This window comes from Bicyclus anynana, chromosome 20 (genome assembly GCF_947172395.1).
Source record: "Bicyclus anynana chromosome 20, ilBicAnyn1.1, whole genome shotgun sequence".
NCBI classification, from domain to species: Eukaryota; Metazoa; Arthropoda; class Insecta; order Lepidoptera; family Nymphalidae; genus Bicyclus; species Bicyclus anynana.
Window position 1 is genome coordinate 10,011,403 of NC_069102.1, and position 26,014 is coordinate 10,037,416.

Below are 26,014 nucleotides of genomic sequence, written 5' to 3' on the forward strand. Positions count from 1 at the left end.
TTGTAAAGAAAATAACATATTTCTGCGCAAAGCCACCAACATTTTCTTCTTAAATACTGTGAAGGTACTTAATAAGTGACGCTAGTGATGTATGAATTCTAATCTATTGGATTTCCTTTTCTTTATTTTAAATTTGAAATCTATATGATAGACCTGATTTACGTTTTTCCTGTTGTGTTTAACTATGTTCTGGCTGCTAGCCGGTAGAAGAATCACTACAGACGGACGTGACGTTTCAAATTTGCTAGTAAACTACTTGATATAAACATATTTTGAACACGAATCTGTAACTTTTGGTATGTAACAAAACTATATAACTAATTTACAAATAAAAACATTGCTCTCCTTAAATTTCGGTTAAAAAATATATGAATTAGGGAAAGCAATCACGTAAATCTTTAAGCAAAATAATGTAGTAATAGTTGATTCAACTTGGGTATTTTAAATCTTTGAGGCAACATAATTAAGATATTTTTATAGAAATATCAGTAATACTAATGTATATTTCTAGTGATGATGTATTTAAATACTTCCTCACATTCATTACTCGTCGTTTTATTGCAATAATTCTATTGTTAACAACAACTAAACAACAACCAATTGCTTCTTCTTCTTCTTCTTCCATTAACTTATACCTCTCGCAAGTGTGTCCACTTCCATATAAGACTGAATCGTCACATCATTCTATTGTTTGTCTGCAAAATAAACAATATTATAGTTAATTCATAATTCAAACTTGCCTAAGTATATAATGCACGATGTCCATTAATTTTCATTATTTCAATTTCGTGTACCTCTTCCAAGTTCTTCTTCTTCGTCCATTAACTTGCACCTCTTGTAAGTGTGTCCGCTTCCATATAAGACTGCATCGTCACATAATTCTGTTGTTTGCCTGCAAAAAAAACAACATTAAAGTTAATTCATAATTCAACGTTACCTAAGTATATGTTTACTCGTAATCCACGATGTCCATTGAATTTTATTATTTAAATTTCATGTACCTCTTCCAAGTTCTTCTTCTTCTTCCATTAACTCGTACCTCTTGCAAGTATGTCCGCGTCCATATTAGACTGCATTGTCACTTACCATCAGGTGAGATCACAGTTAAGGACCAACTTGTCATAGAATAAAAAAAATGTAAAATAGGTAGGTACCTATTAATTTCTAAGACCCAAAGAAATAGTCACAAGTCCCGGCCTTAGCTCGGAGATCTTTTTTTTCACAATCATGATGGACCTGGAATCCACGGAAGATTTTCGTCACATTCAAACCATAATGTTTAGCTAAAAGTAAATTATTTTTCTGGCACTTCAAAACCTTCAAATACTTGCTTGTGTAGTATATAATTAAGCGAAAAACGTGACGTCACACTACAAAATGAAAATTACATCTTGCATTTATTTATAGACAATACACAAACAATACGTGATTGTGTTAAAATGTACAAGGTGAAAACAAGACAAAGAAAGGAAAGAAAAAAATTAAATGCTTCCACGAGTAGGTTCAAAATACTTTAAAATTTTTAAATAAATTTCAAAGAATTTAAATAATGATTCAATTAACTAAATTAAAATTCTAATTATTGTAAAATAATATGAATCAAACTAAATTTCTTACCTATTTAACTCCCATTTTTAAAACATTAATCAATCATGATGCGCTTATAACAAACGCTGTGAAAAGACTAATGAAAATTCGAGCAAGTCTAAACGCAGAACGGTAAAAGCTTAAAATTAGCATAAAAGCTGTTAATGGCTCAAGCTATAGGGTTGCCACTGCAGTCACAGGATATATTTTTCCTTCACAAAGGATCATCGCAAAGTCAACATCCTCTGAGTTTGTTTCGTTTGCGATTTCAAAGTAAAACGTAGACGTAGCCTTACGCGTAAATTTCACATGGATTTCTAGTTTTTTTGGAGAATGGGTAGCCATATACTTTGAACTTTGAGCTTATTTTTAATCTCTACAAGTTAGCCCTTGACTACAATCTCACCTAATGGTAAGTGTAATGCAATCTAAGATAGAAGCGAGCTAACTTGTTAAAAGTAGGATGAAATCCGAAAAGAAATCCGATGGGATGAAAAATTTGACGGCCTCCGTGGCGCAGTGGTATGCGCGGTGGATTTACAAAACGGAACGTCTTTGTCGGTAGGGCAGTAAGCTACAGCCACGGCCGAAGCCTCCCACCAGCCAGACCTTGACCAATTAAGAAAACCTCAATCGACCCAATCGGAGTAGGCGTGCAGTGGCAACCCTGGCTGTAGCAGCGGTGCCGTGCTGTCTTGTGCTAGCTAACGCCAGACACGGGGACTAATTAGAATTTGGTGACACGCCCAGCGGGGCGGAGTAATTTACAAACTTAGTACGATCAGCATAAGTATATTATTAAAAATACGTATATTTTTTTATTAATCCATACTTATACGTTGTATAAATGTGAAAGTTATACTGTCTGTCACCTTTTCACGACTAAACGGCTGAACCGATCGATACGATAAATGGGTCTTTAGAGCAGAACATAAGCTTTTTTCATCCCTAAAATAAAAAGAGAAGAGGGTCGAAAGTTTGTTTGTAAAATCGTCCATTTTTAGAGTTACAGTTTTAAATATTTGTTCATAAATCATAAAAAAAAATACGAAATATAGTGTAATTTAAGAACTTTTAAAATTCAACTCCTAAAATGGTGAAATAGGGGTTAGTAAGTTTACATTGATTTCCACGCAGACGAAGTCGCGGGCGTTCGCGCGATAGTAGTATAGAATAATATTTAGGACATTACTGGTGAGAAAATTAAAAAAACAGGAAGAATGAGGATTCAGGGAGATGAACATTAAAAAATAACGATGCCTTACAAAAATAAAAACATGATGAAAAACCTGTCTCACGTAGGCAGAGTTGCACTAAAAAATTCTCAAATAAAAATCACAACAATATAAATAAATTCGTTGGCAAATAATTTTAATTAAGTTTCATCAACCCGCGAAGATTTTAAGAATAAAATTAAATAAAAACAAAAAAAAACATGAAAAATTGCACAATTGCTATGTTATGGGTAAATAATGTAATAATTAAACAACTGACCATTAAAATGTAGGTAATTATTGTTTTTTCTGTCCGTATCTGTTTTTGCACTAATGCGATTTTAAATCAATGCAATGCAGTTTACACCTTACTCCGTACCTAGAAATATGCTTTAGCGAAAAAGCACTGCAGTAACTTAGCACCCCTAAGCAGTGTTGAGCTTTTAAGATTAAGATTTTTTATAAACAAAAATAATTAACTTCTTCAACGTAATATGTCATCTGCCTCGTCCTCAGATTGTGAAGACGTAAGTACCTCTCAACCCCAGTAGGATTTTGCGTGCTTATAACCAAATTAAAAATGTACAAACTAAAAGCGTCTAAGCGCACGCCAACGAAATGTTAATCATTTGTTTACGCTTGCTTTCGCTTAACTAAAAATGTCCTTAATATTTATAGCCCCGTGACATGATCATGCCCAATAAAGGCCGAAACATAAAACAATATGCAAATAGAATTATCAGCAATAAACAGGAGAACCAGTTAGTAAACGTAAACCAAGTAGTCCTTGATTTGGCATGGTCTAGTGAACTTGTGTGTTTGTTGAATTAAAAAAAAAAATCAAAATGTTAAAGGCTATGATAAAACGTGCTTTGAAAAAAGATGAAGAACCAGCGTCTGTTGTTATAGCGAAAACTTTCCTGCGTTTAGATGTAGGCACGTTTGATCATGCTTTCGATGTTGTTGGTGTTTTAATAGAAAAAATTAACACTTATTTTGCTTAGCAGAAAGACACTGCTACTAAGTCGCGAGGCAATCTCCAGGATGAGGAGGGTTTAGATTGGCTGAAGCCACGTACACTTTTAGTTCCTGATGACCAAGAAGATGTTCCAGACGCGGTAAAATGTTTAGTTATTGTTACTACGTTTATCAGACTGACTTGAAAAGGACAAAGGACACATTCTAATCAGATTTGGCCATACAATTCGCATACAATAACCATACATAGGTATTGGATAGAAGCAGGCGTTACTTTGCGGAAGTTCATCATGATTAATGATTTATTTATTTTGCTCTCATCCGCGAAAAGTCTTTGCAATTGCACGTTGTAGAGTCAACATCTCCTGAGGATGCTCCGGTTTCGGGGTGAAACGTACGTAGAGAGTATTTTGTCGGACCTGGGTGACGTTGTCGCATAGGTTCGTCGACTTTTCGCGGATGATGGCAAAATAAATAAATCATTATATAATACATATGTATTTTAATATTTATGGTCATTATACGCGAATAATTCTACTGGTCAATAAATTGTCGACAATCAACATTGTCTTATTGAGATATCGTAACGTACCAGCTTTAATTTCATGAATTGAATCATTACGGCAACTGTTGATGACCAAGTGGCGCAGAGGGTAGTGTCTCTGACTTCTGCATTTAACCCTAGATAGCTAACGTTCGGACATACCCTGTTTAAGCTAACCATCCGTCGAAACGACGGGTATATAAAAACCGTGTTTTTCACCAAAAATATTAACATAAACATTTTTTTTGTTTTAAGGTAAATAAAATCATAGTATTTAAATGAAATTTTATTTATTTGTTTTTATATTTTAATAAACTAAGTAACCCAACTTTAACGAAAATGAGATGTCTAGAAAAATTATAAATTTTTGTTACTTTCAACTCTGGCATGCAAAATCAATTACAAAGAGTATATTTTTTTTTTGTTGTATGGCACTAAAGACATAATAACCTAATAGCACAATAAAAAATATTTTATTTTTCATAAGCGCATGTAACACAAAACTCAATTTTATGTTCGTCACATATCGATACTTCACAATAACGATTGGTAATACGTTTTTTCTTGTAGTACTTCCCACACGATTTCCGTTTGCGTTTTTCTCCTCCAGAGGAAGTCGATGGTTCACTCTCTTCATGTTCTGGTCCCCGGACAGAAGCCTGACCTGATAGACCTGGTGACAGCTGCTAAATTAATGGACGGTTGTGCTGATAGCAGGCTCACTAATTTAATCTTTCACCTGCATTAGCATCAGGGCTTTGATTAACCATGGCTCTGCAAGTTGAAAATATATAGTCTTCATGTAGCTTCCGCGAGGATTTACTGGTGGTGGTATGATGGAAGTCTGCCGTTTAGCGGTAGCCCAGACATTTCGACTTTACCTCGTACGTTTCTTTGAGGCAGTTGGATGATATTGCTGCGTGTGGTTTCTGGAGTCACACTGGGTTGTATAGTTAAGGACAAGACGTCTCAAGGTGTAACCCAAGAAACTCTACATGAGTTTCTTCGGAATAAAATGGTTCATAGTTTTCACCACTTTGGACAATGATTTCTTCCACAAAATCTTCCATTTCACTTGCAGAAGCATCGTGAAGGTTACCAGAATGCTCTCGGTTTTTGAGGTTCAATATAGTATCTTCATTTAACAAAGACATTAAGAAAATCTCTAACAAACACGCCTCTACTCAAAAATTTAACGAACAGTCAAACAAAAAAAAAACAACGTTAAAGCTAATCATCCGTCGAAACGACGGGCAAAACTCAAGTATCTTGATAAGTATAACACTTACCTGCCCGACCCATACACTACCGCGGGGACCTCGCTGGCAACAGAGTTGGCTAGCCGAGATGAAACATTTTGGTGTACTGTTAGAAAATGACAGCGATATTTCTATGCGGTGCCCGTCGAATCGACGGAGGTTAGCTATCTAGGGTAGATCGACGGTAGACGGGAAAATATGACAATCCCCACAATAATGCAATAATTGTGGGGATAGTAATAATGCCCATAAGTTCGTAAACTCTATACCTCCTCTCTTTCTCTCTCTCTAGTCCTTAATCTATCTGTTCCACTCCATTTTATATCTGAACGGCAAAGTTGTAAAGGAGATGGTCCATTTCAGGTCCACTCTTGTACCCCGTATCATTAAAATTTAAAACACAAGGATTTTATTGAAATTTATTAAAGTGAATAAATCTAACTAAATAGTGCCCATAGTCCTTTATAAATTCAATATGATTTTATGAACATAGAATTTTAACAATTACATTTCTATAGGATCTGGAAGAAGAAATTGGTCGCATTCTAACGACCATCAACCCACAATGGGTCGCAGATGAGGTTGCCTATCATTACGGACAAGCCAAATTCGTTGTGAAACCCAAACCAACTTTTGGAAAAGCATATCCTCTATACGTCTACCAAGGAACTGCTATACGGAAGGATTCTGATGAAGCAAAAGCCCAAATAGCAGCTGGCTACGGTAACCTAAGGCCTTATTCGCACGAGAAATTTTTAGCAGATGTTAAAAAATCATTCAAATATAATATAAAGTAAAATGAAGGTCTATTTCCAACGCGCAAAATTAAAAATGCAACACTGCTCGAAAAAAAACGTTGTGTTTTTAAGACGCTGGCGTGTGAACATATACTTGGGATTGTATTTGTTTTATTTGAACGCTTTTTTAACGTCCGTTAAAAAAACTGGCTAAGGCCTCATTTGCAAGAGTTTTTTTGGCAGCGTTTTTAAAACATGACGCTTGTTTTTAGAGTAGTGTTGCATTTTCAATTTGTTGGAAATAGGCCATGAATTAAATTTTTATTTATTTTTATTTTTATTTTTATTTCTTAGGGATAGTTAACATTTACATATTATTTCTTAAATCTAAAAGTAAACGTAAAAATAGTTTAAACATGTAAACAACAATACTATCCACGAATACACATACGAAAATAATGGCGTCACAAAATACACAAACAAATCAATTACAAGAAAAAAAAAACAAACAAACATAAATCTATATAAAAAAGAGAGAATTATAACAATAATAATTAAAAATACAACGAAACACAAACAGGTAAGAAAAAAAAATGTTAAATTAAGAACGTTATAAAAGCGCCAACGCTGGGTTTTAACGTATCGCTTTTTTTAACACTCGTGTTAATGAGGCTTAATTATACTGACAGGCGTCTGACTCTAAATACCTAGGTACTTAAATAGTATTGGTACGGTACCTTTACCAGCAGTAGAATAGGATTAATTATTATCTAGCGTGCTATGGATCATTATAGATAACATAGCTTTACTTTATATATTTCAGGTCATCATGGTTCATTTGAAGAAACATTTATTTTTTTATTGTTTTATTAAAATGAAATTAGTTTATTTTTGTATTCAATGATTCAGGGACGAATAGAATACAAGGCCGTAGAGGTTTTGTGGGTATTGTACATAATATACTTAGAGTACTTTTATTCAGGTAAAGTTGGGTTTGATGACGCTGGGCCCAAAAGAGCTAAGGTCAAAAAGTCTACTACTGAAATGGAGGAAGAAGAAGAGCCTGAAGCTGAACCTCCACCACAGGAAGAAGTTAAAGAGGGTAATATATTTTTCACTTATCTTGCGATTGTTTAACAATCTACTATTGCAATACCTCCTTAAAAAAGACTTGTATGATATTAAAATAACATGTTAATTATGAGCTTAATGAAATTCTGTACGTTCTAAGAGGAGGCACCTGATGAAGAAAAGGCCAAAGAAGAGGGTGGCGAAGACCAAGAAGGAGGTCAGGCTGATGCTGCGGCTGATGAAGAAACAGAAGCTGTTGCTGATGAAGGAGCCGCAGAGGAACAAGTACCTGAGGATGGTAAATAAATTTTGTTGGTTTGTTTAATTGTTTAATTTTCGCTAGTCTGAATCTTTTGCAAACCAGTTTTATGAATTTTGATTTTTAAACGATATTAATAGTATCGTCTGTTCATGCTACATTTCTTTAAACAATAATAATGGGATAAGTAACAAAATTATAAATACAAAAATTTTATATCTCTGATCAATACAAAATTGAACAGTTGAATCACTGAATAGAATTGAAAGTATTTCTGATTAATCAACTGAGAATACTTGCCGGCAGACATATATTGCATATTATGTTGTCTAACATAGCGTTCAAAAAGGGGTGTACCTATCTCTGATTTAATGAAAATTTGATACCTTACTAATATAATAATTGTTTCTATAGCAGGTGAAGCTGGTGAAACACACGTAGAAGAAGTTCTCGAGATAAAACCGCGAGTTAAAAAGCTTGCCAATCAGTTCAACTTCTGCGAAAGAGCCGCATTAACTTACAATTTCCCTAGAAGGGTAAGTCCGAACCATGGTTTATTAGCTTTAAGTTTAGGATAACCACACATTTTTCTCTATTTACTAAATATTTTAGTCTGTCGACACACAAACGGTTCCACCGCCACGGGCAAATTATGGTGCTACCTGCCTTCAGAGTATAATATTTGATTTCTATCAAGAAGATTACGCTAGAAAACAGCGTGAAAAAGAAGAAGAAAAACCAAAAAGGGTAATTAGAAATTACAGATAATATCCTTACATGCAAATAAACTTTGAATATAAAAATTATGAATGTATTTTTTGCAGTTGCGTAAGAAAACAGCTAAGCATGTCAAATCGGCACAACAAATTCACGATGAGCAACTTGCTCAACGTATCCGTGAAGCGTGGACGATTCTCGAAAGATTGGTCAATCAAAATATTTACGATGAGATTGGTAAGAAAGATACCTACTTACATGAGTTTTCTTGGGATATATATTTGGGGGCTCTATTTTAAATTGAAAAAATGTTTTACAAGCTAATTTAAACCAGTGATCTATACTTGTTTTCAAAATCTTATCTTATTTATAAGATTCTGTTTGTCGCCGATAGGTTGAACCTTATTTGTTGCTTGCATAACAGTACTAGCCAATGGGGTGAAGTTGTCAAGTTGTATTAAAGTCAAAGCGAAACTTGATTGGGTTAGTGACTTAGATACTAGGCATTGAATATTAAAGTAATACTACATTCTACTCCTACAACAACATAATTACCTATACTTTTCCCATAGCAATTCATAATGACTGTTATGTTGTCCATCAGCACAAGATTACAGATATTGGGACGATCCATCCGACGAGTTTCGTGAGGGCATGGGATCGTTGCTGCCACTGTGGAAGTTTCAGTTTGAACCCATGCGTAGTCATGCTGTTTGTGACGTGCAGTGGAATCCTCATTACCAGGATTTGTTCGCAGTTGCCTATGGTTCTTGTGAGTAATTTTATTCTCAAATTTTTATATCAGCTGAAATTTCAGTTACGTGCATTTAATGAATTAATATCACGTGTCTCAAAAGTTGAAGTAAAAAACATCATGAGTAAACCTGCATACCTGACAATTAATTTTTTAATCCTCTGCGTGTGTCAAGTCTGCCAATCCGCGGTTGGTCAGCGTGGTGGACTTTAAGCCTAACCGCTATCATTATGAGAGGTGACTCGAGCTCAGCAGTGAGCCGAATATGTGTTGATAATGACGACATCAAGATCCTTATAGACTAAGGAACTGCTATAGCTAGACTTACCTCATTTTATGGCTGAATTTTGAAGCTAAATGTCCGTCAGCCTATCCTCCTACTTCAGGTACCTAAGTTCGATATCCAATTACAGAGTTTTGACTGACGTCCAAGTATAAAGCGTATTTTTTTTTAATATTTTCTTCGTCATAAATAATGTCCACAGTCACTATTCACTTAGCTTCGCGGCAACCTTAAAAAAAACACCGTTAAAATTCAAACTCTGAGGTGCTCTGTGGCGAAGAGTTGCCACAATTCACGAAGCTACGGGTCTGGCGACTGGTGACATGATTTATCATGATTTCCTGTAGATAATATCAAAAAAATACATTTTACAATTGGGGATCAGGACCCTCGGAACCAGCTTCCAAACCCAGTATCAAAGAAAGCACAGTCCAAACTTGAAACTCCATAATAAATACTACCGTTCTAGGGCTGATAAATTTTGGCCCTTCACAAAATGTTATTTAAAATGGCTTCTGATGGTCCATATTATTAGAAGCAAATAACAATGTTCTCTATTTGGTTTTCAGTGGATTTTACTCAACAGCAAAAAGAAGGATGTCTATGCCTCTACAGTATCAAGAATCCCGCGTTCCCAGAGTACTCCGTGATTACTGATTCCCCTATCATATGTCTGGATGTTTATAAAGAAACACCTTATCTTATTTGCATTGGTATGATTTATACTTCTTACTCTCTTCGGCAATGATTACTTTGAAAGCCTTGAAAATAATCAAACCTTTTGTCAAATCAAACTTGCGTGTCAAATAATTCGATAGTCTGCAGCTTTGTAAAACCTTACTCAATGAAGAAGTCAAGTTGATAAACATGCTTGGTCGATTCCAATGCCCTGTTAAGGCTTCTTTTTCATTTACGTTTCCGTTTCAGGTCGCTATGATGGCAATGTATGCGTATACAATGCACAATTAACATTGGAATCTTCATATCAATACAAGTCTGATTCTGTGAGGGATAAACACAGCAATATTGTATGGGAAGTGAGTATTCATTAAATCAGACAGTGTTAGTGAAAAGACGGTAATTAGATTGTTTGATACAACCCTGAAAAAGCATTGTACCAACATTGTGCTGCATGAACCAAGGAAAGGCGCTGATTTCCATAAGTATGACATTGCAAGTGGGTGGTAAATGTCACCTTTAGATTGTGAGATTATAAGTTTGCTCCATTCTATAGTATTTGTATACTTAGTTTCTGATGTATTTTGCCGAGAAACGTATGTTTTCTAATATTTTTGCTCCAGATTAAATGGGGTGCACGTATGATCGATGGCGAGGCATCGTTCTTTTCAATATCTGGAGACGGTCGCGTGGTGCAATGGGCAGTGATGCCGGGAGAGCTGCAGGCCACGACTATTATCACGCTTCACTCCAGTGTGCCACCCATCCCTGGCCCGGATGGCACTTTGCTCACTGTTAACAGTATGTTAAACTTTGCTTACGATAGATGGCGCTTACAGTACCAGTATATTGCGCTATGGTGTTTTATTTACATTTGTTTTATAAAGAACTAATTTTTTACCAAACATATTAACAAACTTATTAAAGTCGTCGCTCGGGTATCCCTCGACGACATATTCTTAGAAACTGGCTAAAATAAAAGTACACCAGCTGGCCTATCCATTTATTTGGTCTTTATTATCAAGCTATTAAAATAAACAATGGGTTCCTGGGTTCGATCCCCGGCTGGGCAGATTGAGATTTTCTTAATTTGTTCATGTCTGGCTGGTGGGAGGCTTCGGCCGTGGCTAGTTACCACCCTACCGGCAAAGACGTACCGCCAAGCGATTTAGCGTTCCGGTACGATGCCGTGTAGAAACCGAAAGGGGTGTGGAATTTCATCCTCCTCCTAACAATTTAGTCCGCTTCCATCTTAGACTGCATCATCACTTATCATCAGGTGAGATTGTAGTCAAGGGCTAACTTGTTACATATATAAAAAAAAAAACAACAACAACAACAAATCAATTGACAAAATCTCATCTACATACTTTATGATATCCACCAGTAAGCACCGGATGACATTTGTATTTTGTATCATAGTATCGAGATCATAGATGACAATTTGTACTTACATTGATTTGTTGTTTATTCTATTAGGTTGATAATGAAGACCAAAATAGGAAATAGGCCAGTAGGTTCAGAACGTAAAATAATATACAATTAGTAATACTTTAGTATTTTTTATTGTATTTTGTGATTCAAATGTGATTGATGTGATCAAAATTAGAATAGAAATAGTTCTATTCCAATTTTGATTCTGATTTTTAATTCTGATTAAGATTTTGATATTATATTTAGTTCTATTCATTAATCTGTATTTTTTGTGAGACGCACTTCGGTGTTACTACCTAACTCAACAGGCATTCTACAGTGTAAATGAGTATTTAAGTTAATATTATTGTTATTTTCATACATATTTTAATTGTAAAGATGTAAATTTTAAATGGTGAAATTGTCATTTGAATCATTAAATACTTAATAAATAATTTGCATGCCAAATTGGCAAGATACATTTACCATCTAGGTACATCTACCGACCACTTGTATAAATAATGCATGTATCTGCAAAGAAATAAATTGATTGATTGATTGATTGATTGATTGTGTTTCTAGAGGTACTTAAATTTTGGTCTTACTTGTACCAAGAGATCTACCATAAGGCTCAGTCAGTATAGTATAGCACAGTATGAATACATTAATAATAACCGTCATTTATGTTTGTTTGTTTGTCCACTTTGCAAAGGCTGCGGCAGCTGTATCTGCTTCCACCCGGAGAAGGCGGACATCTTCATGGTGGGCACGGAGGACGGGATGATTCACACGTGCTCGCTCAAGTACAACCGGAACTACGTGCGCTCCGTGCAGGGCCACCACATGCCCGTGTACAGGATACATTACAACAACTACAACAACACCATCTACGCGTCTTGCTCTGGTGACTGGCGGGTGAAGATTTGGGAGGACGGACGAGAGTTAGTATACATGCCAATGGTCATCATTATCAAATTTAACAGCCTTGCTATATAGCTACGCGTCCTCTTCTTATAACCTATGGGAGTAGGGATATAAGAGTGAGACGAACAACACTGCTCCAGTAGTAGGCGAGCTTAAATAATCTTCTATCTTTCTCTTTCTATAGTATTGTGTTAGACAGGGAGAGATAGAGAAGAATTCGAAACTCGCACTTGCGAGTTATAGAAAACAACGTTACATAGCCCTCTAGAATTCACCATCAGCCTGTTTTAACAAGCTAACTACATATCCAGTCCACTTTTTATTGAAGTTGGAATATGGAGCTAATATTTGATTATGTAACAACTATTTTCATCATTATCAGAATATTTTCCAGGCATCCCTACTTATAATCGAGGGTATATGGATTAACTATATCGTTAGTCGCGTTACCCGCTTTGTAGTACATCGGACACATCTTGACCATAATCTCACCTAATGGTAAGTGATAATTCAGTCTTAGACGGAAGCGGGCTAACTAGTTAGGAGTAGGATGAAAATCCACAACCATTTCAGTGGCTACGCGTCATCCTACCTTGACTTGAACCAATTAAGAAAACCTCAATCAGCCCAGCCGTGGATCGAATTGTAAATAATTGTAAATCCACTGCACATACCATTGCTAAAGACAAACATTGCCAGGAAAGATGGAGACAATTTGGCAAAATTAGTTGTTACTGGCAAGACGGAAAGAAAAAAAAAACATCTTGAGGAATATGATCAGAGACGGTGGTCACGACCCTCACACATGAGGTAGAACTATCACGTAGGAGGGACCCACTCTGTATGGATGTCTGTATGTCTATGGAGTAAGTACTTACCTATGTTCTCCAGCTCGCAGGGCTGAATAACACCACCGACTTTCCAACTCTGGGCTGAGATTAGCTCACTGAAATAAGCTGAATATTTCGTAAAAATGACGTCATTACTACATGTTTTTGTTCTAGCGAGCCGCTGTTCATGTTTGAATTGGGATCACCAGTCGGCGACGTGAAGTGGGCGCCTTACTCCAGCACAGTGTTCGCCGCCTGCACAGCTGATGGAAAGGTATAGGCGGATGCAATCTTTATGACGTTTCCGAACTTTGTACGTAAGCTGCGTAATACAAGATTCTAGGTATCATCGGTTACGTAGTGGCGCGGCCACAGGGCTTCACCCTGTGCGCGCCTACTACCCACACGAAGTCCCCTCACGCGTCTTGATTTTAGGGTACTTTTTGTATGACTTGCGCAGGGATACCCGCACCCTATTTCGGAAACGTCATAAAGATTGCATCCGACTTTAGCACTAATTACTCCGATCAAACTAGAAATTTAAAAAAAAAATCATAATCAAAATTCATATATTTCAAGTAGGCTTTGTTTTCTTTTGAAACGTTAAGGTTGACTATTTGTAATGATATCACCGGTTCTGAAAGCAGGCGTTTATATTATCAGGTAACTGTAAGGTATTTACTTACTTTATATATTTATTTACTTACCTTAAAACACAGATTAATTAATAATATACAGATGGAGCGTACAGTACACGACGATGTCGTACTCATCACAAATACAAAATTCAAAAACGAATACATTCTCGAGTCAGTACTATACGAACCGTCGCAACAGTAATTTTCAATATTATTCAAGAAAAATGGCGTCTTATGTTTTTAAATGTTTTAAAAACTGTTCTCAAAAACTAACGAAATAAAATGGAGTATTTTTTATTTGTTATTATTGATTATTATATTAATTTACGTAATTGTTGTTAGTGTTAAGTTTTGAAATACAAATTATGAAAAAAAGTTTGTATACGCGTATGTCAAAGAGACACGTGACTTTTGTTTTTTTTTATTGGTTCACCGGCTTCAGCACGCAGTTTATAAAGACTCACTCTGGTTACTTTGTGCCTTAACATTACTGACATGTTTATGAGCTATGAAACGCCTAACATTACCTATACAAACACACACACATAGGTATGTACCTACTATACAAACACACACTATTAACTATTAAGTACCTTTATCAACATAGGTATGTACCTAACCTACGTATTCGTATCTCCCCTAGTTTCATCTACTCAAAGAGCCCCTTTGAAAGCAATATTATCGCCGTTGATTTGCAAATATCATTTCCCCTTCCTATTGAACAAGCAATGCAATCTGTTCTGATTGCATGATTCTGTCGATAGATTATACACTTATATACCGTCTATTGACACAATCATGTTGTTGATTCTGATTAATAATTTTTGGATGGTAGGAGGCTTCGGCCGTGACTAGCTAGTTACCACCCCACTAGCAAAGACGTACCGCCAAGTGTTTTAGCGTTCCGGTGCGACGTCGTGTAGATACCAAAAGGTGTGTGGATTTTCATCCTCCTCTTAACGAGTTAGCCCGCTTCTATCTTAGATTGCATCATCACTTATGGTGAGATTGAAGTCAATAATAAACAAACTTGTAAAAAATTTTAAAAAATATTTTAGTTAGAAAGTTTGTAAGCAACTAACTACCTAACCGATAACTAAACCAAAATAAATTATAAATCCTATAACGATTATCTCATAAAATACCTGCAAATTCCCACGGCCACGAACAAAAAAAACCGGCGCCACAATTACTGACTCTATCTATTATTTCGACTGAGTCTATCTGTATGTAATTTTCTAATTCTATTTGACAAATTCTAACTGTCGATATTATCAAGTTGTCTAACACCCCTACTCTACAACAACAACCCACTAACTTTTCTCGACAATTGGGCTGACGTCATAATGAATTTTTGTGAGAACAAAATGACACATTGCCGATCAATATCCCCGAACCAGCCGGAACCGGAAATATAAAATTTTGCTCTCTCTTTCATTGCGATAGGACGAAAGAGAAAGCAATATTATCGGCCGCTATTGGTCATCTTTTTCTCTTCACATTCCTGCAGGCTATACTAATAGCATTAACAACTGAGTCTTAGGGCCATAAATCATTTCTCTATATCTATCTCGCTTGCACTTATGGGTCTTATGGAGCCGTCTAGTGAAGGGTGTAACAATGAAAGACATATTATCGATAAGTAAAGTTTATTATCGTATCTTGTTCACAAAATTAAAAAAATTAACAATATTTGATTTAATATAATACATATTTCATATTATATAATTATTAACTAAATAAAATTAATCTTCATCTTGAGTCTTCATCATCAGAATCTTCGTCTTCTGCCAAATTTATTATATATTAGTATCCATAGTGCGCAACGAGTAACACATGAATGTATTTATTTAATTGCAGTAAACACATTTATAGCAAAAAAAATACGCAATGCAATTACATTAGAAACCGACCAATCAGAATCGTCCAAATCATTATTGACTCATCATTAGCACGTGCGCAGGTAGCCGTTTATCGATAATTAGGGTGCGCAGGTAGGCGCGCTGCACATTCCTATCTTTTTTGACTTTTATGACCGGACGACTCAGATGATAATGCGCATACTATACATATTTTGTTTCACAGGTGTATGTTTATGACTTGAACGTGAACAAGTATCGGCCGATATGCGTGCAAGCAGTGGTCTCCAAGAAGACCAAAAAGCTAACCAGAGTCGACTTCAACCCCCGACTGCCGGTCATTGTTTGTGGAGACACCAAGTAATAAACAAGCTTTTACCTTATATAACTATCTATTTGTATTTTATATTTTGTCTGCCAGTGGCGAATTTACCAGTAAGATACTTCATCATTATCAACCCATATTCGGCTCACTGCTGAGCTCGAGGTCCTCTCAGAATGAGAATATATGTAACAACTGTATAAATAGTTACTCACCCAAACTGATAGAGACTTTAAACGATTATGTGTTATATTTTATCTTCTAGATTGGAATCATAACTACGTTTTATAGATAGGTACCTACTCGTATTAACTACACATCATGCGTCAGTTCTTATAGATAGGGTTTATACGGACCTTAGTATTTCCTTAACTAGTGTTGTCCTAAGTGAATAATAGATGTACAGAAAAAAAGTACAAAATTCATTTGTTTGTTGCCGAAAGAAACTAAATGAAAGTGTAGAGGTATTTGAAATTCTTATTCGTCGCCTCCATAGCTCAGGGGTTAGAGCACTGGTCTTGTAAACCAGGGGTCGAGAGTTCAAATCTCTCTGGGGGCATTGAAATATATTTTTTTTTCTCTTTTTTGTCTTTTGTTTTCAGTTTTTTTTACAAAAAAATCTATTTATTACAGAGGTACCTGTCACGTAGTAAAATTATCGCCCAATTTGAGAGTCATGTGCAAACCACCTAAGAAGGCACAAGTATCGGATCAAAGAACTTTACAGGTAAGTTTTTGGGTTTTTTTCTTTAAATTATAAATGTTTAACCGACTTCAAAATGGATGCATGTGTATAGCTTTATTTCTGAAGCATCTCTGGTAACATTCTCTAGAAACTCAGCCCTGAGTTTGTTAAAGTCACTCTTCATATTTTATGTATAGTGTCAAAGTCAAATGCAAGAATACGCGCAACTTTGAACCTTCAAGACCAAAGAGTATAATAATTAATAATGACTAAAATAAGACGACCTTCAAGATGTCAGCATTATGTGTGTTTCGATCAAATGCAAGTTTTTTTTCTATAAAAGGAATAAGCTCGCGCTTGGCCACGATCTCACCTGATGGTAAGTGTAAATGTGGCCTAAGGTGGAACGCGCTTGTCTAGACGATGTCTATTCAAGGAGCAAATCGCTTCGTACGAATTCTGGGAATGTCAATGACAAAGGGATGGAAACCTACCCTTGCAATGCGATGGTACGAGCTCAAATAGATCCTGTGCACATTCTTCAAAACTAACACATTCTAGTGGACTTCTAAAATAATACTTAACTATACTAACATTATAAAGAGGTAAAGTTTGTGGTATTGCAGGGGGTAATCTCTGGATCTACTTAACCGATTTTGAAAATTCTTTTACCTACGTTATTTATGAGTATCATAGGCTTTATTTTATCCCCGTATTCTAACAGGAATAGGAACTACGCGGGTGAAACCGCGGAGCGTCGACTAGTTTTTAATAATATGATAATTTGTTCACAGATTATGAAACTTGACAAACTGCTGAGTTTAGTGCGTGACCCACCATTCCAAACAGGAGTAGTTGACGAGAAATTTGATGACGACTAAATATAAATAAATATAATTAAATTAACATCATTAAATAAAATGTAATCATGTTTAATTATTTTATTTTATTTGGTAGTAGACATTACAATACTCGTGTATTTTATTGAATATTTCTAAATAAAACGAAATATTTATTGTTAATTTTGTTTTATTAATTAATAAAGCTTTAAAATAAATTGCTTCATAAATATTTTATTCATAATATTAGGTATTATAAAGGCATATTGTTGTGTAACGTATTATATATTATTTTCAGACAGAATATACTTAACTACTTATTGATTTATTTTTAAATATTATTAACATACTATCGAGTTAGGTACAACTTGCAAATACATAGATATAATTATTTATTTTGTGCCTTGAACTTTTAATAACTTAAAAAGCGTGATAAGACCCTTTATCATAATTCGTGACCGAGTCACTCAATAATACAAAGTTTAAAACGTTGCTCTTTGTCTACACGTTTATACTTTTTTAGTTACAAATAAACTCTTTAGAGGTGTAAAGGTTAATAATTTTGAAATTTCTGAAAGCCAGACAATAATTTTGCTAGAATTACATTTCTTACAGAAAATCATTATTCAGATCACTTTTTGCGGTGATTTTGTAGGCACGTAACATATCTATAGGAGAAAATCTTTGGTTACGATAGACAGATTTGCACGATTAACTTATACCTAATACAATATTTTTTTATTGAATCAAAATTTGTTGTTTTAATTTTTTTTTAGTTATGACAAGAGTGCACTGGTTAACTTAGTGACTTAATCAGATGATAAGTAGATGAAAAAGGTACGAAAGAGAAGCATCAAAATACACGTGACGTCACAACTCATCTGCAATAAACTAAAATTTTCGAGATAGGTCACTTTAGACTATACTATAACTAGAATCATTAAAATAATCTGTCTATAATACTAATAAACTCTAGAAACAAAACAATTCCATTTAAAATGGACCATACACTATCTATATTGACTAGATTTATGAGATCTTCAAAAATACATTTTTCATAGTTAGTTGGATCACCATAGAGAAGCAATCTAAATCTTAATCTAAATAGACTTAAGACTTCGTTGGTTGCACAGAACAAAAAATATAAATTCTAGTAATCTAATAATGTAGACTTTTACAATATATCATGATTTGAGTTACAAAACACTAAAGCCTGATTTATATTTGTCTGACGTGTCGTGTCATGACGCGTCAGAATATAATCGGTATCATACATTTTGTGTATCTTCGACCATTAATAACAGGACCTGCCTCGCTAACCGTTACCCCTCTGGCAAAGATCAAAAATCAATGATCTAATACGCTAATAAAAACTGTTGCTATAGAATCGATGTTTCATTGTTGTAATCGTTTTCGTCGTGTAAAGAACTCCGTAAAAATGCCGGTTTGTGTAGTTGAATGGTATAAATAACGGGCAAAAACTTGTAGTTTAGTAAAAGATGGAGTAAAGTTTCATTTGTAAGTATTTCTACCTTAATTTTATAAAATTTATAATAGCAAAAATTTATCAAGTAATCCAATATTCTATGTATATATTCTGTGGATAGTGTAAGCGATGTGTTGGTTAGTCTGTGTAAAAATTAGTATTACGCGTGTGTGTATTGCGAGTCAAATTTATAGTTGTGTGTAGTGTATTTTCGATGTGCGAGTTTACCTCGTCCCCCTCAAAAAACGACAGACTTTTTTGTTGGTGAATTTGGGTGCGAAACAGGTCCATAGTCTAAATAGTCAAAGGTTGCGACATGACGTGATGGTTTCTGATGCGTCGCATACAAAATGTATGATACCGATTCTCTTCTGATGCGTCACAACACGACACGTCAGATAAATTTATATCCACCTTAAGGTAATTTCACATTATTTAATAAATTAAGACAAAGACTAAAGAACTTTTACATTTAAACGTAAGAGAACTAGACCATAAACAAGTGTAATTTATTAGATAATTTTAAACAAATTACAACATTTATATATAATTTATTTTCACTAAATTTTTTTAACATTTGTGCAACTTAGTGAATCTTCTAACAATTTATTTAATATAATAGTACATTTGTTAAGTGTATGCGTGATAAATCTAGGAAACATGCACTATTTAGCAATAATGAAACGCCTGTGTAAAATATTTTCGTATAACTTCATATACTTTCATATTTAGTGGGCCTAGAATGCGACTCTATCGACGAGAGGGGCATACAATGTCGACCAATAGCGGCGTAATCGAAAATATCAATCTCTAAATTGAATTTAACGGCCTCTGTGGCGCAGTGGTGTGCGCGATGGATTTTACAAGACGGAGGTCATGGGTTCGATCCCCGGCTGGGCCGATTGAGGTTTTCTTAATTGGTGCAGGTCTGGCTGGTGGGAGACCACCCTACCAGCAAAGACGTACCGCCAAGCGATTTAGCGTTCCGGTGCGATGTCGTGTAGAAACCCACAGGGATGTGGATTTTCAGCCTCCTAACAAGTTAGCAGGATGGAAGAAGGCTAACTTGTAACTTACAAAAAAACGATGTTTTCAATTCTGCCGTTATTGGTCGACAATATGGTTTTCCCTCGCCAAGAGATGTCATTGATGCATCCTAGACTGGATTATGTATTTTATAACAATGTCAGAAACATATTGCATTCAAACAATAGGTACGTATAGTTTATGTCATAAGGAAAAACAAACCAAATAAATCACTTATTACAGCCCCATCACACTGGTATTAATCTTTCATAGAACTATCGATAATAACACTTTCATCTAAAATAATAGTCGAACGTTGTTAGCGTGGTGACTCGTGGAATCAGGTACATCTTGAATTTTTTAATATTATTTATGTTTGACATCATCATCAGCCATTTTAAATAGCTAGATAAAGGCCCGCCTAATGCAAGGCCCGCATAATGCAAGGCCTGCCAAACTTAGACATAGCAATCTGCTTCAATATGCTGGTTAAAAAATGTTGAGAACCATTGGTCTAAAGAAACACTAATGTGAAGGGAGTGTCATTATATGACTTAATACCTATAAATATCATAAGAATTCAAAATGCAATGTCGACATGATCGTCAATAAACTAGTTTACAAATGACTAGATTAGAAGTGGTGCAAAATTAAGACTTGCAACCCCATTTATGCTATTGAAGCAAAATCATGTCAATCTTCAAGTACTTAAAGAAGTTCTGGGTGCAGAATCATCAGACGGGCGAGGATCTAACGTCTACCAGAAAGCCTATAAAATATATTATTAGGTTTAGTTTTAAAACCATGTATTTATGGATATAGAAGCCTGGAGCCGAGTTTTTCTGATCTCTCGACAGCGCCCTGACCAAGTTTGAGGTCTAGGAATGCGCGAGCGTCATTTGGTGCCGGCGCTTCGCGACCGACGAATTGTATCTGTAAGAAAAAATAAAGGAATTATTAAGGCGAATTTGGTTGGTTTTATTATCAAATAGCTGTGCCTTATGGTTTCACTTGAAAAATCCGCTGGGCTTTACTTTTTGTCTCTGGTACGAATAAAAAGTAGACTTACAAATTTTTAACTATTTGTGCATACTCCCTGTTGTTAGGTAAGTGAGTCCTTTAGTCGCTCACACAACGCAAACACGCGCCGAGATAGTACGAAGTGTTCCGTGAGGTAGGTCCATATCTTTTGTTGGATCCTTCATGGATTATTTTGGGATAGGTGAGGAGAATGACTTGAGTGGAGAAGGGGATTGTTAACTAGTTTTAAAAGACGTTTTTAACCCTACACCCTTAGGTCACAAGTCCGGGACTACGCTCAAGCTCTGCCCCTTGAGAGTTTATTAGAAAAATTCTTAGTGGGAATTGTTAAACTTGTTAGGTACCATTCAATAATCGTGTTTTGCTTTTAAAACTTTTAAAACATATATGATGCATGCGAAAATGCTAAGAATGCTAGTGGTGTTTTTAAGATTTGTCCAAAGCATTCGATTGTGTTGACCATAACACTCTTTTACTTAAGTTAAGCCACTATGGCATCAAAAGTGTTGCACTTGATCTCTCCGCCTCTTATCTCAGTGATAGAACACAAAGGATATACGGTTTTTCTAACACAATGGGCGTCCTACAGGGTTCAATTCTGGGTCATTTTCTATTCCTAGTATACAGTACCGTACCGTGTTGGCGAGGACCGTTAGTTTGACTATATCTGAAACAAATCACAGTACTCACTTGCGCGAGTGGATGCAAATGCCTCTCGGGGAACTCCCTCTGGTGTGCCAGCACCCAGTCGGCGGGCCACATGGTACCGTTCCGCGCCGCGAACGGCAGTATCAGCGCGTACACCCTGTTGGTCGCTGAGTAGGCGACTCTGTAGTAGTGGCCTTTGGTCGCCCGCTCCCACACAAAACCGTCATTGTCCGCACCACCTCTTTGTAGCCAGGAAACCCGGGATAAGTCCGCCGCGTGTATGCCGACTTCGGCGTACTCCACCCAAGGAAGAAGATCACCGCTGCAATTATTTTATTTATATTACGACATAGTAACAATATGTCCGAAATTCCCTCAGTGCGAAGTTCCCTCAAACGAGAGTCTTCGAACAGCGCGTGTTGCCAGTGATGACCTACGGATCCGAGACTTTGTTGTTGACTACCACTCAACGGACGATGAAACGAGCTATGCTTGGAGTTTTTCTGCGTATTAAAGAATCAGGAATCCGCAGACGAACCAAAGTCACTGACAGAACTCAGCAAGTCGCGAAGCTGATTGCTGAAGTGGCAATGGGCAGGCCACATAGTTCGAAGAGCCGATGAATGTTAGGGTCCCCAAGATAGAGGTGCTGGAACGGCGACCCCGCACCGTAAACCACAATATTGGTCGACCTAGGTGGACTGTATTAAGAGTGGGTATGACAATAGACCAACAGGACTGGGATTGAATCACATCCTCCACCAACACAACCAACCACGAGTCCGACCACTCTTACTGTTAAGCTATTGAGGCTCTTATTCAGTGATTAGCGTAATTTATTGTATTAGATCAGCCTTAAATAAACAGAATTAATATTAAGATGTTTTGCCCAATGGTGTGCGATTGACTTACCTTACAACAGCACCTAGTAACGAAGTGGTCTCCAGCCAACACCGCGCACCAGCCTGCGTCAAGGCTCTCAACACGTGGGCGACAGTGCGACGAATGTTGCGACGACAACACGGCGGCGTGTTACGTCCGGCTAGCAGGTAGGATGGCGTTCTTTGTACCGGTGGGAAACATCTCTGTAAAGATGAACAACCCATGAACAACCCATATTCAGCTTACTGTTGAACACAAATCTCCTCTCAGAATTAAAAGGATTAGGTTAATAGTCCACCACAATGGCCTACTTCACACACAAAAAGTACAATGAAAATTTTCAGGTATGCCGATTTCCTCATGATGATTGTGCTTCATTCCATTTGAGACACATTATAATTTTGTTTTTTAAAAGACACATAACTGAAAAGTTGGAGGTGCAATCCCCGGACTGGATTTGAATGTACGCCTTCTGAATCAAAGAGGTCATATCCACTGGGCTCATAGCTCTCGGAAGATATATTATAGCCAGATTCAATATAATATGACTGGGCTTGTACCAATTTCTTTATGGCATAATATCACATTTTCGCACCAAAGTGTACTTGTAGTCTGTATTATGGGTATAACTGACTTTATCAATACATTCATATACTTGAATCTACAGTAATATTACATAGAGGTAAAGTGTGTGGTGTTTTGAATTTTCTCTTTAACACTAAAAAGCCACATTATTTCTGAGTATAGAAACAGGGTTATTACCAACTGCACTGAACAAATTATGGTGAAGTTTGGTAGTTGCAAATAGTTATTATGATGTCTGCAACCTCTCAGATTTGCTAGAAAATGTCCTGCTGTGGATGTCCATCGGCTGATATTATGATGATATTGATGAATAGTACCTGAGTCTCTCTCTTACAACCGAACCACTGGACTCTCCCATCTTCCTTAACAACAGCTTTAACTCCCAGCTCCTTGTACAGTGCCACCCGGTAATCTCTTATTTGTTTAGTTGCCTTCTGTTTAGACGCTGGTGTCTTCAGCACACTTCTGCCAGCACCAAACTTGCTCTCCAGTATCTGTATCTGTAAATGAGGAATTAATCAATACATACATATAAATATAGCTGCAGTGTCTGTATGTGATTTAAGATAAGCTCTCTCAAGTGCTTATAATTATTTACACAATACCAAAACACCAACAAGCTTTTGTCTGTCTGTTTGTCCAGTTAATCCTTGAAACGGCTGAACCAATTTTAATGGGACTTTCACTTCAAGATAGGGGATGTGATTGAACCACATATAGGCTACTTTATGTCCTTAACAAACCTACAGTTCCTGCAGGATTTATAAAAAAATTAATATCATATGAATGAACGTGTAACATCTGTTAATGTTTATATAAAATTGATCAGTTAGAATCCTCAATGCCTTATAATGAACTTAAATTACTATAAATGTTACAGACTACATTCATTACAGTAGACATTAATACAGTCTATTTTAAGAGCCTAGGATAGGCTAAGCCTCCCTCCTTATAGGAAATGATATGAAGCATAGACCCATCATGCTGCTCCGATGCAGATTGGTGGGCTTAGAGTGATAATATAAAATGTGTTAAACCACAAAAAACAGTTACTATCAGATGTTAATGATAATAACTGTAACCAAATGTGGAATACAGCTCTAGAGCTCCGCTTGGACTCCAGTATCTCAATAATTCAGAGCACAACAATATGAATGTCTAAAACGGGGGATACTCTATATCACATATTAACACCCAACTTAACCCATCTGTCTGTCTTTTGACTGATTGCACAATATAACTTGGAACAAAAAAAAAAGACTCATAGCTTGCCTCGGGATCTCATAATCCATAAAGCCGCATATGCTAACCACTGTGCCAATGAGACTATGCTATGGTAATAACTGTAAATATTTAATACCTTCAAACCTTTTGCTGCCGTCTGTAAATACAATGCCTCAGGAAAGGGTAAAGTAAACGGTTTCGCTAAAGTGTGCAGCAGTGATGTTTTAATCATCAGTGCATGCTGCCCCAGCACACTGTCGCAGAGCTTCAATGATGAATCTTTACTGTACTTAAGAGTCCACTCTGTATAGATCCATTTAAGTTGCTGGCAGGTCAACCGAGCATTGCCTATACCGACAGTGATAGCTTGACTCGGGTATGTTGTCGCTGATATTGCGATCTGTTGGAAAACACGACGCGATACACGCGTTGAGTCTGGCACGAACAAAACATACTCAGTTGTAATATATGATAGTGGGTCCAAGTCTCGAGGAGACTTATCAAGTCTAAATTCCAGCGGCAGTATCCTCACGTTACGCAAAGTCTCGTTTGTGGCAGAAAACTGGAAAGGTGGATACTGTAGTCTTTGGCATAGCACCAGAATTTGTATATTTGGATATGCTGACACGAATGACTGCACGCTCTCGGCGATATCATTTTCAAAGTCCTCGAACTGTCGGAACACAACAGTCACGAGTTTAGACAGATGCCTCGTATGAGGTAGGGTTGAACTCGGTGTGGTCACGGGAGCTATGGGGTATATCTTGTATTGAGGTATCAGATAGCCGCATACTATTATCGCTATCAGTGCTATGAGAAAATACACTTTGAACGTCAGGCGACCGCGTAACACACGATGGAGCATTATTATGATTCGTTATTGTAATCATTTCATTCATAATACAAATGTTTATTCAGTAATTCAATTAATAAGCTGAATTGGGCAAGCAATGTTTCGAATAAAATTTTATCGATCCTCTTGGCATTGTATTCACATTTCACAAATTGTAAAAATACGATACGATTGCGAATTGCAACCTTTTGGGAAAATTGGAAAATTAACTACTGGAAACTGGATATATTTGGGGAGAGGGGCAGGGAAGGGGGGGGGAGACAATATGACATTTGCGATTGTCAATTGTCATTTGTCAATGTCAGTGTCTCAGTGTGGCACACAGACGATCATCGACCACAGAGTCACAGATTAACATGATTAGTGTTCCATTTGAGGATCCTAACCACAAACGGCTAAAAAGATATCCTAACGATTACGCTCACATTTGCGATTTTTACAGTATTTTTTATTTTTCATGAACGTTCGATAGACTTTTTTGCATAATTATAATGAAGAATGTTAACTAATTTTGATTACTGCACTTCATATTCTCTGTCTAAAATAAAAAATACTAGTGAAAGTATTCCTAAGTCTATGAGTGAAAGAATTACTTCGTTATGCCAATTAGTTCCGATTTAGAAGTAAAAAAAGTTATAACCGCACGACGCGGGCTGCCGGTTAAGGTGTGACGTCATC

General features: G+C 36.3%; 2 protein-coding genes and 1 non-coding gene across 3 annotated transcripts; 2 read left to right on the plus strand and 1 right to left on the minus strand.

Moving 5' to 3' along the window:
- Window positions 1–3,295: 3,295 nt before the first annotated feature.
- On the plus strand, window positions 3,296–17,922 carry LOC112057981 (dynein intermediate chain 2, ciliary). The gene is made up of 17 exons (XM_052887951.1): window positions 3,296–3,328; window positions 3,809–3,919; window positions 6,101–6,305; window positions 7,302–7,421; window positions 7,551–7,688; window positions 8,064–8,185; window positions 8,262–8,396; window positions 8,474–8,603; window positions 8,971–9,138; window positions 9,973–10,116; window positions 10,331–10,440; window positions 10,705–10,882; window positions 12,207–12,435; window positions 13,423–13,522; window positions 15,972–16,105; window positions 16,701–16,794; window positions 17,547–17,922. Exons 1-17 carry the CDS (start codon window positions 3,296–3,298, stop codon window positions 17,631–17,633), a joined length of 2,238 nt encoding a protein of 745 aa, XP_052743911.1. The 3' UTR covers window positions 17,634–17,922.
- Window positions 16,554–16,626, plus strand: Trnat-ugu (transfer RNA threonine (anticodon UGU)). The gene has a single exon. It is a non-coding gene; the product is annotated as a tRNA-Thr (tRNA).
- A 316-nt stretch (window positions 17,923–18,238) lies between the features above and the next one.
- LOC112057985 (ribitol 5-phosphate transferase FKRP) lies at window positions 18,239–25,575 on the minus strand. Its single transcript, XM_024098618.2, has 5 exons — window positions 24,620–25,575; window positions 23,577–23,759; window positions 22,705–22,877; window positions 21,835–22,114; window positions 18,239–21,036 (listed from the first exon to the last, which is right to left on the minus strand). The coding sequence occupies exons 1-5, from the start codon at window positions 25,346–25,348 to the stop codon at window positions 20,914–20,916; spliced, it is 1,488 nt and encodes a 495-aa protein (XP_023954386.2). The 5' UTR covers window positions 25,349–25,575; the 3' UTR covers window positions 18,239–20,913.
- Window positions 25,576–26,014: the final 439 nt, after the last annotated feature.

Coding starts and splice junctions, on each gene's coding strand:
- LOC112057981 (XM_052887951.1), top strand. CDS start 3,296: ATGTCATCTGCCTCGTCCTCAGATTGTGAAGAC. Junction 8,604..8,970: donor AAATATTTACGATGAGATTG/GTAAGAAAGATA, acceptor GTTGTCCATCAG/CACAAGATTACAGATATTGG. Junction 16,795..17,546: donor CGGATCAAAGAACTTTACAG/GTAAGTTTTTGG, acceptor ATTTGTTCACAG/ATTATGAAACTTGACAAACT.
- LOC112057985 (XM_024098618.2), bottom strand. CDS start 25,348: ATGCTCCATCGTGTGTTACGCGGTCGCCTGACGTTCAAAGTGTATTTT. Junction 23,760..24,619: donor CGGCAGCAAAAGGTTTGAAG/GTATTAAATATT, acceptor CCTCATTTACAG/ATACAGATACTGGAGAGCAA. Junction 21,037..21,834: donor ATTTGCATCCACTCGCGCAA/GTGAGTACTGTG, acceptor TTTTTCTTACAG/ATACAATTCGTCGGTCGCGA.